The sequence below is a fragment of the Suncus etruscus genome, chromosome 8 (genome assembly GCF_024139225.1).
Source record: "Suncus etruscus isolate mSunEtr1 chromosome 8, mSunEtr1.pri.cur, whole genome shotgun sequence".
NCBI classification, from domain to species: domain Eukaryota; kingdom Metazoa; phylum Chordata; class Mammalia; order Eulipotyphla; family Soricidae; genus Suncus; species Suncus etruscus.
Window position 1 is genome coordinate 113,854,042 of NC_064855.1, and position 15,138 is coordinate 113,869,179.

The 15,138-nt window shown below is 45.3% G+C and overlaps 1 protein-coding gene across 1 annotated transcript in view; it reads right to left on the minus strand.

Annotated features, from left to right (window-relative positions):
- SLC15A1 (solute carrier family 15 member 1) overlaps positions 1 to 14,188 on the minus strand; it is a 35,258-nt gene extending 21,070 nt beyond the window's left edge. The window contains exons 1-8 of the mRNA XM_049778519.1: positions 14,152 to 14,188; positions 13,983 to 13,999; positions 13,752 to 13,878; positions 13,358 to 13,480; positions 13,121 to 13,262; positions 11,458 to 11,577; positions 10,590 to 10,689; positions 10,174 to 10,264 (exon numbers count right to left, since the gene is read on the minus strand). Coding sequence (XP_049634476.1) covers positions 10,174 to 10,264; positions 10,590 to 10,689; positions 11,458 to 11,577; positions 13,121 to 13,262; positions 13,358 to 13,480; positions 13,752 to 13,878; positions 13,983 to 13,999; positions 14,152 to 14,188 — 757 coding nt within the window. The remainder of the gene's footprint in view (positions 1 to 10,173; positions 10,265 to 10,589; positions 10,690 to 11,457; positions 11,578 to 13,120; positions 13,263 to 13,357; positions 13,481 to 13,751; positions 13,879 to 13,982; positions 14,000 to 14,151) is intronic.
- Positions 14,189 to 15,138: the final 950 nt, after the last annotated feature.

The following is a 15,138-nucleotide window of genomic DNA, read 5'->3' on the forward strand; positions in this document are numbered from 1 at the left end:
AATCCTAGCCTCCAGCTAGAAAGCAGGGAGCAGCCTTGCCTAATCTGCAGATAATGCTTATCTTTTTTGGAAAAATACTTTTTCTGTTTTTATTTTTGTCTTTGGGCTATATCTGGCAATGCACAGATGCCTCTCTGTTCAGGAATGATGTACTCCTGGTGTTCAGGGAGCCAGATGGGATGCTAGGAAGAGAATGCGGTTCCCTACCCACTGTGCTATCTCTGGCCCTTATCTTTTGAGGATTTTCTTCTCTCAGGGAAGGGGGAAAGAACCTAGATCTCATACCTGGAATCCAGAGGGACTCAAGGGAAAACAGAAAGGTCTGCCCCGGAGTTAATATTACTAACCCAGAGCAGGGAAAGATTTTCTGTGATGAGGCCCAGACTCAAGATTTTATGTTCCATGAACATTGAGGTCTTAGCTGCTCTCCCCCCTCCCCCCCCACCCTACCCCTCTTTAGCTCTGGGCTGGGGATGATTCAGCAGTAGAGCTCTTGAGTGAGGCCTTGGGTTTCATCTTCAGCACAGTCCAAAATGCGGAAGAGCCAAAAAGCAATTTCTATAAGCAAAGTTCCTGCTCAGAGGTTCAAATCTCTGCTAAGAAAAACAAAGGAAGGCTCTGAAAGATTCCTGCAAGTCCTTTCAATGTGGTGTTGGGGCCTCCAATTGGACTCCTAGTTTTCTTGTTTTTGCTTTAAGAGAACCACACTCAGGACTATTGCTGGCTCTGAACTCAGAGGTCACTCACTCCTGGTCGTACTGGGGATTGGCTCATTCAAAGCAAGCTGGCACTATCTCTTCGACCCCCTGCACTACCTCTCCCATTTCCTGGACAAGACAGGCTCTCTCAGGGCCTAGTGGAAGAAGGGAGCTTGGGGGCCCCAATAGTAGTGTTGAGTCCTGCAAAGAACGTGAACCTCAAGACTCCTTTGAATTGTCTAGAGAAAAGTGTCCAATTGGCTCTTTCATGAATAAGTCTATTAAATCCCTGGGCATGTGTTAATGCTTGTTATATTTGAGAGCCAGGATTTTACTTTAAAAATAAAATAAAGGGGCCGGGCGGTGGCGCTAAAGGTAAGGTGCCTGCCTTGCCTGCGCTAGCCTTGGACGGACCGCGGTTCGATCCCCCGGTGTCCCATATGGTCCCCCAAGCCAGGAGCAACTTCTGAGCACATAGCCAGGAGTAACCCCTGAGCGTTACCGGGTGTGGCCCAAAAACCAAAAAAAAAAAAAAAAAATAAATAAAAAAATAAAAAAATAAAATAAAACTCCCAGAATATGAGGGTGGGGTGGAGCAATAGTACAGTGGAGAAGGCATTTATTTGCCTTGTACATGGCGACCAGGGTTTGATCCCTGGCATTCCATAGGATCCCTTGGCCTGCTAGGAGTAATTTCTGAGTGCAGCACCAGGAGTGATCCTTAAGCACCTCTGAGTGTGGCCCCAACCTACCCCATCCCCAGTTTTTAAAAAATTACTGAATATGTTTATTCTGAGGAAACTGAGGACCTGAAGGGAGCCCTGTCCTGTGATTCTCTGTCTTTTCTGAATCCTTGAAGCTCTCCTCAGAGCCCTGGGAAGCGAAGCCCCAAAAATCTGCATTCTGAAGCTACCCAGCGACTGAGTAAGAAATGGTTGACTTTACAAGCCCAGAAAGGGGAAGCCGCGAACTCAGCTGGAACTCAGATGTCAGCACCCCTATCTGCCTGTCTTCTGTGCTTTGCTCCATTTCTGGCCTGATTTCATCCTGTGTGTGGCTCATCTGTGGACGGCTCGCCTTCCCTGGAGCCTTCCCTGGAGGTGAGCTTACACGCCCAGAAAGGGGAAGCCGCTGAATTCTGCTGGAACTCAGATGCCAGCACCTCTATCTGCCTGTCTTCTGTGCTGTGCTCCATCTTCGACCTGATTTCCTCCTGTGTGTGGCTCATCTGCAGACGGCTCACCTTCCCTGGAGCCTTCCCTGGAGGTGAGTTTACAAGCCCAGAAAGGATGGAGCTAGAGGAGCTTCTGGCCCTGCACATCATTTAGCCAATGAATACAACCACAACACATAGAAAAATCCACAATACAAGTGTGACAATGGGGAAACAGTGCAGGCCAGCACCAGACATAGTGAATGACGATGGCAACTCTGATGACTTGAACATGACCAACTAACTAGTCAGTCTCTCAGATAAGGAGTTTAGAGTTGCAATATGGAAGATGTTCAAAGAACTCAAAGAAAGTATAGAAGAGAACACTAATAAGAATCAAGAGAATATGAAGGTAGAAATCAGAAAACTCCAAACTGAAATTTCAGGTCAAATAACAGCTCTGAAAAACTCAGTAGATAAATTGAAGAAAAACATGGTTGAGCTTTCCCACGGTTAACAGCAGCTGAGGATAGAATTAGTACACTGAAGATGAGATGAGTAACAATTCCATACAGCAGAAGAAATTGGAAAAAAGCCTTAAAGCAAATGATCAAACAATGAAAAATTACTCAAAGAATGGGAACAGATGAAAATAGAAGTCTATGATAAGGTCAACAGAAACAACTGGGCCGGGTAGGTGGCGCTGGAGGTAAGGTGTCTGCCTTGCAAGCGATAGCCAAGGATCAGGACCGCGGTTCGATCCCCCGGCGTCCCATATGGTCCCCCCAAGCCAGGGGCAATTTCTGAGCACATAGCCAGGAGTAACCCCTGAGCGTCAAACGGGTGTGGCCCAAAAACCAAAAAAAAAAAAAAAAAAAAGAAACAACTTAAGAATCATTGGAGTCCCAGAGACCCAGAAAGAAAATCTCCAGAAAGAATCAACAGTCAAGAACATCATTAAAGAGAAACTACCAGAGCTAATGAATACATGTGATCAAATCCTGCATGCCTGCAGAGTACTAACTAAAAGAGACCCCAGAAAAAACACCCCAAGACACATCCTAGTCACAATGACGAATCCCACAGATAGAGACAGAATTCTGAAAGTAGCAAGATTGAAAAGAGAAATTACATTCAAGGGAACATCTTTGAAATTTACTGCAGACCTGTCACCGGAAACACTCAAGGCCAGAAGGCAGTGGTGGGACATAGTGACAAAACTCAATGAAATAAATGCTTCACCTAGAATAATGCACCCAGCAAAACTCACTTTCAGGTTTGAAGGAACAATACATGGTTTCACAGACAAACAACAGCTCAGAAACTTTACAGACTCAAAACCATTCTTAAAAGAAAAACTGAACGGTCTACTTTAAGACAAGACTGACCAACAGACACACTAAACTTCGATATAAATATGGCACTAACTCCCAGGACAATTCATTCTCTCAATGTCAATGGACTAAATGCACCAGTTAAGAGACACAGAGAGGCTAAATGGTCAAAAAATTCAATCCAACCTTCTGCTGCCTATAAGAAATGCACCTGAATAGTCAGAACAAACATAGGCTCAAAATAAAAGGCTGGAGGAAAATCATCCAAGCAAAAAACACCCATAAAAAAGCTGGAGTGGCCATACTATTATCAGTTGATGCAAACTTTATACTTAGGAAAGTTGTAAGGGACAAAGATGGACATTTTGTATTAATCAAGGGATACGTACAGCAGGAAGAAATCACTCTCCTAAATATATATACACTGAATGAGGGGCCAGCAAACTATTTAATAAAATTGTTGACAAATCTGAAAAATAATATCAATAACAACACAATAATTGTGGGAAACTTCAACACGTCATTGTCAACACTTGACAGGTCAATCAGACTGAAACCCAATAAGAATATACTAGACCCAGGGCCCGGAGAGATAGCACAGAGGCATTTGCCTTGCAAGCAGCCGATCCAGGACCAAAGGTGGTTGGTTCAAATCCCGGTGTCCCATATGGTCCCTCATGCCTGCCAGGAGCTATTTCTGAGCAGACAGCCAGGAGTAACACCTGAGCACCACCGGGTGTGGCCCCCCCCCAAAAAAAAAAGAATATACTAGACCTGAAAAGAGAAATGGAAGAAAGAGACCTAGTAGATACATACAGGACACTCCACACCCAGAAGCCTGGATACACATTCTTCTCTAATGTACATGGGACATTCTCCAGGATAGACTACATGCTAGCACACAAAATATACCTCCATAATATCAAGAGGATAGAAATTTTGCAGGCTACCTTCGCTGACCACAAGGCCCTGAAATTACATGTGAACTACAAAGGGACACAGAAGAAAAATTTGAATACCTTGAAGTTAAACAGCCTAATACTGAATAACCAACGGGTCCGAGAGGAAATCAAAACCTTCCTAGAAACAAATGACAATGGAGACACAAACTATCAGAACCTATGGGACACTGCAAAAGCGGTACTGAGAGGAAAATTTATAGCTTTGCAAGCACACATCAGGAAAGAAGAAGGGGCATACCTGAATAGCTTAATGACACAGCTCATAGAATTAGAAAGTACTCAACAAAAGGAGCCAAAAATAGGGAGACAGAAGGAAATAACAAAGCTGAGAGCAGAAATCAATGAAGTGGAAACCCGAAAAACAATCCAAAAGATCAACGAAAGCAGAAGTTGGTTCTTTGAAAAAAATAAACAAGATTGATAGACCACCGGCAAAACTAACAAAGAAAGAGAGAGAGAAACTTGATAACTCTTATTAGGAATGAAAAAGGAGAGATCACTACTGATATGGTAGAGATCCAAAGAGTAATCAGAAACTACTTTGAGAAACTCTATGTCATTAAAAATGAAAACCTGGAAGAAATGGATAAATTTTGGACTCTTATACTCTTCCACGATTGAATGAAGAGGATGTAGCTTATCTAAACACACCCATCACTATTGAGGAAATTAAGACAGTAATCAAATGTCTGCCCAAAAACAAAAGTCCAGGCCCAGATGGATTTACTAATGAATTCTTTCAAACCTTTTAAGAGGAACTTCTACCAATCCTGGCAAGACTCTTTCATGAAATTGAAAAAGCAGAAACACTTCCAAATAGCTTTTATGAAGCCAACATCACCTTGATACCTAAACCAGACAGAGATGCTACCAAAAGAGAAAATTACAGACCAATATCGCTGATGAATACAGATGCAAAGATCCTCAACAAAATTCTTGCAAGTAGGATTCAATGCCTCATTTATAAGATCATCTACTACGATCAAGTAGGTTTCATCCCAGGAATGCAAGGCTGGTTTAACATCTGTAAATCTATCAACATAATACACAACATCAACAACAAGAAAAATAGAAATCACATGATCATATCAATAGACACAGAGAAAGCATTTGATAAGGTCCAACACCCATTCTTGATCAAAACTCTCAGCAAGATGGGAATGGAAGGAACCTTTCTCAATATAGTTAAGGCCATCTACCACAAGCCAGAGGCAAATATTATCCTCAATGGAGAAAAACTAAAAGCCTTTCCTCTAAATTCTGGCTCAAGACAAGGCTGTCCTCTCTCACCACTCCTATTCAACATAGCACTGGAAGTACTTGCTATAGCGATTAGGCAAGAAAAAAATATCAAGGGAATCCAGATAGGAAAGGAAGAAGTCAAGCTCCCGCTGTTTGCAGATGACATGATACTCTACCTAGAAAATCCTAAAGTCTCTACGAAAAAGCTTCTAGAAACAATAGACTCATATAGCAAGGTGGCAGGCTACAAAATTAACACACAAAAATCAATGGCCTTTCTATACACCAATAGTAATTAGGAAGAAATGGACATTAAGAGAACAACCCCGTTCACAATAGTGCCACACAAACTCAAATATCTTGGAATCAACTTGACTAAAAATGTGAAGGAGCTATACAAAGAAAACTATAAAACTCTGCTCCAAGAAATAAGAGAGGACATGAGGAAATGGAAGCACATACCCTGCTCATGGATTGGCAGGATTAATATCATTAAAATGGCAATACACCAAAGCATTGTACAGATTTAATGCGACCCCTCTAAAGATACACATAACATTCTTCAAAGACGTGGATCAGGCACTTTTGAAATTCATTTGGAACAATAAACAACCTAGAATAGCTAAAGCAATCATTGGGAAAAAGAATTTGGGAGGAATTACTTTCCCCAATTTTAAACTGTACTACAAAGCAATAGTTATCAAAACAGCATGGTATTGGAATAAAGACAGGCCCTCAGATCAGTGGAATAGGCTTAAATACTCAAAGAATATTCCCCAGACATACAATCACCCAATTTTTGATAAAGGAGCAAGAAATCCTAAATGGAGCAAAGAAAGCCTCTTCAACAAGTGGTGTTGGCACAACTGGCTAGCCACTTGCAAAAAATTGAACTTAGACCCCCAGCTAACATCATGTACGAAGGTTAAATCCAAATGGATGAAAGACCTCAATATCAGACCCGAAACCATAAGATATATAGAACAACATGTAGGTAAAACACTCCAGGACATTGACACTAAAGGCATCTTCAAAGAGGAAACTGCACTCTCCAGGCAAGTGAAAGCAGAGATTAACAGATGGGAATATATTTAACTGAGAAGCTTCTGCACCTCAAAAGAAATAGTGCCCAGGATACAAGAGCCCACCACTGAGTGGGAGAAACTATTCACCCAATACCCATCAGACAAGGGGCTAATCTCCAAAATATACAAGGCACTGACAGAAATTTACAAGAAAAAAAAAACATCTAATCCCATCAAAAAATGGGGAGAAGAAATGGACAGACACTTTGACAAAGAAGAAATACAAATGGCCAAAAGACACATGAAAAAATGCTCCACAACACTAATCATCAGGGAGATGCAAATCAAAACAACTATGAGGTACCACCTCACACCCCAGAGATTGGCACACATCACAAAGTATGAGAACAAGGGCCCGGAGAGATAGCACAGCGGTGTTTGCCTTGCAAGCAGCATCCAGGACCTAAGGTGGTTGGTTCGAATCCGGTGTCCCATATGGTCCCCAGTGCCTGCCAGGAGCTATTTCTAAGCCGACAGCCAGGAGTAACCCCTGAGCAACGCCGGGTGTGGCCCAAAAATCAAAAAAAAAAAAAAAGAAAAAAAAAACAAAGTATGAGAACAAGCAGTGTTGGCGGGGATGTGGAGAGAAAGGAACTCTTATCCATTGCTGATGGGAATGCCATCTAGTTCAACCTTTATGGAAAGCGATATGGAGATTCCTCCAAAAACTGGAAATCGAGCTCCCATATGATCCAGCTATACCACTCCTAGGAATATACCCTAGGAACACAAAAATACAATACAAAAATCCCTTCCTTACATCTATATTCATTGCAGCACTATTTACTATAGCAAGACTCTGGATACAGTCAAGATACTCTTCAACAGATGAATGGCTAAAGAAACTGTGGTACTATACACAATGGAATATTATGCAGCTGTCAGGAGAGATGAAGTTATGAAATTTTCCTATACATGGATGTACATGCAATATATTATGCTGAGTGAAATAAGTCAGAGAGAGAGAAAGACGCAGAATGGCATCACTCATCTATGGGTTTTAAGAAAAATGAAAGACATTCTTGCAATAATAACTTTCAGACACAAAAGAGAAAAGAGCTGGAAGTTACAGCTCACCTCATGAAGCTCACCACAAACAGGGATGAGTTTAATTAGAGAAATAACTAAGTTTCAAACTATCCTAATAATGAGAATGTATGAGGGAAATAGAAAGCCTGTCTAGAGTACTGGTGGGGGTTGGGTGGGGAGGAGGGAGATTTGGGACATTGGTGATGGGAATGTTGCACTGGTGATGGGTGGTGTTCTTTACATGACTGAAACCTAAACACAATCAGGTATGTCATAAAATTGTTTAAATAAATAAAAAACAAAAACAAAAAAATTACTGAACACGTGATTATTTTTATCTTTTTGTTTGTTTGTTTTGTTTTAGGTCACATCTAGCAATGCTCAGGGGTTACTCCTGGCTCCAAGTTCAGAAATTGCTCCTGGCAGGTTTGGGGGACCATATGGAATGCCAGGAATCGAACCACCGACCTTCTGCATGAAAGGCAAACACCTTACCTCCATGCTATCTCTCGGGCCCCTATTTTTATCTTTTTTATCGTTTGGTTTTTGGGTCATACCCAACAGTGATCAAGGGTCACTCCTGACTCTGCACTTAAAAGTAAGTCTTGGCAGGAGTCAGGAGACCCTATGGGATGCTGGAAATTAAATCTGGGTTGGCCACATGGAGGGCCATATTGTTCTATTGCTTCGGTCCCTGCATATATTATTTTTTGCTTATTTTGGGGGCACATCCGAGAGTGATTGGGGCACTCTGTGTGTGTGTGTGTGTGTGTGTGTGTGTGTGTGTGTGTGTGTGTGTGTGTGTGTGTGTATGGTACTGTGGTACTAAGGATTGAGCCAGGGATTCCCACATGCTCCAATCCATCAGGCCTTGTCTTTGCCTCCAAACAGACTATAATTCAAACCTGCAGAGATGAGATTCCAACAGAAGCTAGAGTGGAGGAAGAGAAAGGTGAGATAGAGAGCAAGTATGTTCACTAGGCAAGAAGAGAGAGATAGAGAAACAGAGAGAGAGAAAGAGAGAGAGAGAGAGCACAAGACAGCAAAAAGGAATCACTCAGGAGGACTCGCTGCCAATTCTCCATCAATCAAGGCTCTTGCTGCTGTGCAACAGAGAGAGTATGTGATTATTCTTGGGCCCTGGAATGCAGGGATAGCTGGGTCACTCTGGAGGTTCTTGGGGAGTCTCCAGGACTGTTGGCAATGCTAGGGAGATTAGGTGGTCCCAGGGGTCACCCAGGTTGGGTGCAGGCTAAGAACATACCCTAACTCACTGTTTCACAACACCAAGAACAACTTTATTGACACCAAATTAGTGGGGTGTCATCTTCAAATAAAATAACTGCTCTATGCAAGGAGTCATACAAAAAAATTTTGGAGGGAAGCCACACCCAGCAGTGCTCAGGGATTATTCCTGTCTCTGTGCTCAGGAATCAGTCCTGGCAGTGCTCAGAGGTCTATATGAGATGCTAGGGATTGAACCTGAGTTGGCCATGAGCAAGGCAAGTGCTCTCCCATTGTATTATCGCTTCAGCCCTTCACCCCCAACAAATATTCTTATGTCATCATTGAGTATGAATTGCAGTGTGGACACTCCAACCTGATGGACATCAGGATTTAATTACCTCCCCCCCCCCCAATATTCCCTTCCACCACAAGGAAATTTGCCGAGCTTGGCAAAGGGGTGGCTCATCGTCTCAACTCTTTCCTGGTCAGCTTTTCTTTCTGGGAATTGTCTGAGACTAGAGGAAGAGGAAGTGAATTCCGGCATGTTGACTTCTTTCTCACCCAGAGAAAAACTTTAGGAAATAAAGGTGAAGAGAGAATGTCAGCAATGCTCGCCCCGAGGCGGAGTTCAGGTGGGGAACTGATAGTGACTGAGGACAGTTTTCCACTCTTCAGCAGTCCTTCACTGGGATAAAGGACTCAAATAGGGGGACAGGTGAGAGGAAACTTCCAGGTTCCTGATGTAAACTGACTTGGGCTAAATCCACAAAGTCACAGTTTCATCTTTGTCCTCTTCCCAGGAAGGAATCAAAGCACAGCAGAATTGTGAACTTTCATAGTTTAATACTGCAATGATTTTACCTAGAAGATCCCCATCTTGTAGTTTTTTGTTAGAGGGGTGGTTTTCTACAAAATGACTTCTTGGGTGAGCGCATTTTGCAAAATTGTGGGTCTTTATACATATCTATATCTATATAGGTATCTACATAGTTATATTTATCTATAAATATAGATATGTATATATATTTCTAAGATAGTAGAAAGAAGGATTTGGGGGCCAGAGTGATAATACAGAGGTAGGGCATTTGCTTTGCACTGGGCAGACCTGGGCTCAATCGCCGACATCCCATATGGTCCCCCCAAGCACAGCTAGGAGTGATTCCTGAGCACAGAGCAGGAGTAACCCTTGAGCACTGACAGGTGTGGCCCCCTACAAAACCTAAACCAAATAAACGAAAACAAAGAAGGCATTGGTGACTGTTCACAAACCCTCCTGCCTGTTGATATCGAAGTGGAGGTAGGAAAGCAAGACTGTATTGAGGAAACGACCAGTCCTTGGACCCATCGGTGGATGGCAGCCCAGGCAACTTTTATAATAGCTTGGACAAATAACCAAACTGAGCCCCAAACTGCAAGCACGGCATCCCGAGATCTTTCCCTCACCTCTGAGCATGGGGGTGATGATCGTGGAGAGCAAACTTCCAGCATTGATGGCCAAATAAAAGATGGAAAAGAACCGGTTTCTCTGTTTCTCCTGCAGAGCGGAAGAGCAGGAGTCTGGTTAGGGAGGAAATGTTTATTTTTGTTTGTTTTTTTATTTTTTTTGTCTTTGATTTTAGGCCACACCTGGTAGTGCTCAGGACTCACTCCTGAAGGGCTTCTGACACCATATAGGAAGGATGCCAGGGATCTAACCCAGATTGGCCACATGCCAGGCAGATGTCTTCCCTGCTGTGCTATTGCTCCGGCCCCACTAACTTGGCTTCAAACTTGGGAGAACAGTGGGAGAAAATGTGACTGTGAATCCTGGGACATCTGAGTTCCCGTCTGGAGCTTAGTGGGGGGAGGGGGTGTCTTACCTGACCCTCTTCGAACTGATCCCCACCAAAGGCTGACACACAAGGCTTGATGCCTCCAGTCCCCAGAGCAATCAGGATCAGGCCAATCATGGAGAGAGCCCTAGGAAAAAGAATGTGGGGAGATGTTAATTGCAGATAGTGGACTGGTCTTACCACACCCCTTAAATCTCCCTGAGGCCCAACAGTAAGTGCTGAGCTGGGGCTGGATAAGAAGAGCATCTCTAAAAATGCAGCCTTGCCAATTAAACTCACACTGGTGGAACCCAGGAGCCTCCGAATGCCGGACAGGCGAGAAGCTTAGGTTTCTGTGTCTGGTGCCATCAGCAGTCTCCTTACAGTAAAGTGTTTTTTTTTTTTTTTTTTTTTTTTTTTGTGGAGGTGGGACACACCCATCTCAGGGCACTATATGCGGTGTCTAAATTAAAGTCAGTATCGTGACCATAAATGCCTACTCAGTCAGTACCTCAAGCTTTGTACGGCTCTCAAGTCCAGGAGAGCTGAGGCATAGCTTGGGGAGCTCAAGTTTCAGGACAAGATGTGTGAATGAGCCTCGGGGGGCGGGGTTACCTGGTCACGGGATGGTGCCAGAAAGGGAATAGAAGTCACAGATGAGACTTTGTCACAGGCACTTCCCAACAAAGACCGAAAACACAGGAGGGAACTTCCGGTGGCAGGATCATGGCAGAGTGGCACTGGGCCTTAACTAAGGGTCCCTTGAAAGGGCAGTTCAAGGAAGGCAGATCCCTTTGGGGGAGGTCAGAGGAATGGGGTCACCCTCTCTGTGAAACATGGTGTTCTAGGGGATATGGGGGGGCCTGGCTGTGTCCACCACGAAAGGCCTGGCCCGTCATGCACTGTAGCTACTCACACGTGTACGGAGATGTTGGTAGATTGGCCATTCTCGTCCCAGTGGGTGAGATCACCGATGGAGCTGACGGCCGTGACCACCTGTCCGATGGTGTAGACCACGGAGAGTGACACGATTGTCCTGGGGTCATAGGGGTTAAGAAAATCCAAATGAATGAGGCCTAGAGAGGGCCACCTCCCCACACCCCCAGTACCTCCCAAAGACCCCTATTCTTCTTATTCTTTTTTTTTGGTTTTTGGGTCACACCCTGTGGTGCTCAGGTATTATTCCTGACTCTCTGCTCAGAAATCCCTCCTGGCAGGTGCGGGGGACCATATAAGATGCCAGGACTTGAACCACCATCCTTCTGCATGCAAGGCCAATGCTCTACCTCCATGCTATCTCTCCGTCCAAGACCCCTATTCTTGTTTCAAGATCTAAAGGGGCCCATCTCAGATGGAGCCAAGCAATGAGTGACCTGGCTGGGGTGCCTATAGAAAAATGGGGGGCCTGGGCAGTCATAAGAGCAGAGCTTAGACTACAGGGTAGAGGCTGGACTAAGGCTTCGGTCCTGATTAGCTCAGCTCTGTGGAGGAAAGAACCACGAAGAGAGGCAGATGAAGTGCTGGATAGGGAGACAGGAACCTTGCAAGGCACCTTCCCTTGGTGGGTGCTGAGGGTTGGCCATGACAGACATGCTGCCCATGGGGTTTGCTATCATAGGAGACACCATGGATGTGGGTACGGACTGTGGCTGGCCAATTCAGCCCCTGATTTTCCTCCCATCTTCTCTGCACCTATTTGCTTTGGCTGTAGCACAGAACGTGCAGCTAAATATTGGAGTTTTCAGCTGGTTACGGGGTGGCTGGAATACCCGAACTAGAGTAACCAGTTAGGAACTGGAGTAGGTAGGGTGGATAAGGTGTTTGGCTTGTACTCAGCTGACCTGGGTTCAATCTTTAGCATCCCATATGGTCCCCTGAGTCTGTGAGGATTCTGAGCACAGAGCCAGGAGTAAGCCCTGAGTGCCACTGGATGTGACCACGCCCTCTCTAAAAATGTCTGTTAGCACTTCAGTTCTGGGTGATAAGTGATACAGGGACTTTCAGTGGTGTAAAATCTCATTACTCTGTTTGCTCTGATGACAGAAAAGAGTCTTGAATCCTGACACAGCGGGAAAGACAGTGGGGAACCGTGTTCAAGGGATCAGGGATGGCGCATGCATGGAGCTTTGGCTACTTTCCTATTGAGTGAATTTGGGTTATTTTGACTCAGGGTCTACCGGCTCCTTATTGTGTCATATCTTTGACCCTGAAGACCTTTTTTTCCTTCCTCATTCAGTCCCCGAAAACTTGTAGACCATCTGCTTTTAGAGGAGCTTTTTCTGCCTGGCCAGGTGAGGTGCTAGAGCAGTGTGAGCTCTCTGGATTCTAGGGTGTGTTTTAGGGGGGGTATCTTGGGTGTCCCCTATCTCCTGACTCCTGCCTCTGGATGGGGTTCCTGCTACTATTTTAAGAGAAGACCAAGGTCATGGTGTCCTTATGACATGGCCTCATACTCTCCTTTATGCTCCCATTCATGGTTCCCAGCAAAGGGGCCCACGTCAACCACCATCAGCCACCCTGGTTCTATTCAGTACCCCGTTCTCTAGAAATCCCCCCTCCTCTCTTGCTCTGTGACTCACATGAACTTCCCCAGCCAGGAGTCAGCGATGAGCGCCCCCAGGATGGGTGTCAGGTAGCACAGGGCCACAAAGGTGTGGTAGATGGCCGTGGACAAGTTGTCATCCCAATTTAGAAAGTTCCGGAAGTACAGGATGAGCAGCGCTTGGCAGAAGGAGGCAGAGAGGAGAGGTCAGGACCAGGGGCAGTGGAGGAAGGGTCTAGGCGGCACCCAGAAAGGCAGGCCAGCCGGCACTTACCTCGCATGCCATAGTACGAGAATCTCTCACAGAACTCATTGATGACGATGAAGAAGATGCTCACAGGGTAGCCAAAACAACTCTGAGGGGCACAAATGGTCAGTGAAGTGCCCAGCCAGCCCTCTGGGCAGGAAGGCAGGAAGAGGGGGCACCCACGTGACAATGTCCCAGAAGTCACCTTGGGTATGTTATAGGTTTTTTTTCTGTTGTTGTTGTTTGGTTGAGCTTTTTTGTTGGTTTTTTGGCCAAACTTGGAAGTGCTCAGGGCTTACTCCCAGATCTGTGCTTAGAAATTACTCCTGGCAAGCTCAGGAGGCCATATGGGATGCTGGGGATTGAACCCAGGAGGACTGCGTGTAAGGTAAAAGCCTTTCCCATTGTACTATGACTCTACCCCCAGGGAAAGTCATAGTTTGCACAGAGACCCATGAGCTCAAGCCAGGACTGTTCCCAGCATCTGAAGCTAATAAGCAGTGGCCCTTCACCAGCAGCTGGTCACACAGAATCTCAGGGGGTCCTCCCTGGGGTTGGCGGCACCACATGGGTAGGGAAAAGGCACGGCCAAAGCAGCAGGCAAAGCTGACAGGTAGATGCACCCTGAGCTTTGGGGAGAACCAATACTCACCCTTGACTTGGACGTCCCTGCAAGAAAACCAAAAGGCCAGGGTTAGAGGTGTTGGGGGTACCTGCATGTGCTTCACCCATAGCCCCAGTCCCAGTCCTTCTTCTCTGGAAGGGGAACAGAGCAGCCTCTCTGGGTATTAGGTCCTCTGATAGTCGAGGGCAAAACTCACAGTCCAAAAGCCCTGGACCCAGGTCCCTGTCCTCCATCACAGCCCACCGCTAGTCACCAGAAACCAGCATCTAAATGTATGGGGGAAATACTGGAGGTTGACATCGGTGGGTTTATCAAGGGTTTTCTTTTGTTTGGTTTGGTTTGGTTTGGTTTTTGGCTCATACCCAGCAGCATCAGGGGTTATGCCTGGCTCTATGCTCAGAAATCGCTCCTGGCAGGCTTAGGGGACCATATGGGATGTCAGGATTCGAACCACTGTCCTTCTGATGAAAGACAAAACGCCTTACCTCCTTGCTATCTCTCCAGCCCCAGGTTTCATCAAGTTTATTAAGTCACTTGGTACCTGGGCCCACCTGGTATCTGGGCTCTCCTAGTACCTCAACCCACTTTGGCCACTGGGGAACAAGAAGGCTCCCCATACCTCCCTATTTGCTGGGCATATATGTAGGGTTTCCTTAACCCAGAACCCTGTCAGGGATGCTCCTCATCAGGAGTGCTCCCCATCACCAGGAGTGCTCCCCATTCGGATTACTCTTCAGGAAGACATCCCTCATCACCAGGAATACTCACTATTAAGAATACTCCCCATCAGAAGTATGAGTATTCCCCATCAAGAATACTCCACATTGGGGCCGGCGCAGTGGCGCTAGAGGTAAGGTGTCTGCCTTGCCAGAGCTAGCCTAGGACGGACTGCGGTTTGATCCCCTGGAGTCCCATATGGTCCCCCAAGCCAGGAACAATTTCTGAGCGCATAGCAAAAAGTAACCCCTGAGCATCATCGGGTGTGGCCCCAAAACAAAAACAGAAACAACAAAAAAGAATACTCCACATTAAGAATACTTCCTGTCACTAAAAATACTCCCCACTGAAAATACTTCTTATCATCAGGTACATTCTTCCATCAGGAATAATTCCCATCATGAATACTCTGTCATCAGGTAGAATCTCCATCAACAAGAATACTCCCTTCAGGAATAATCCCCAT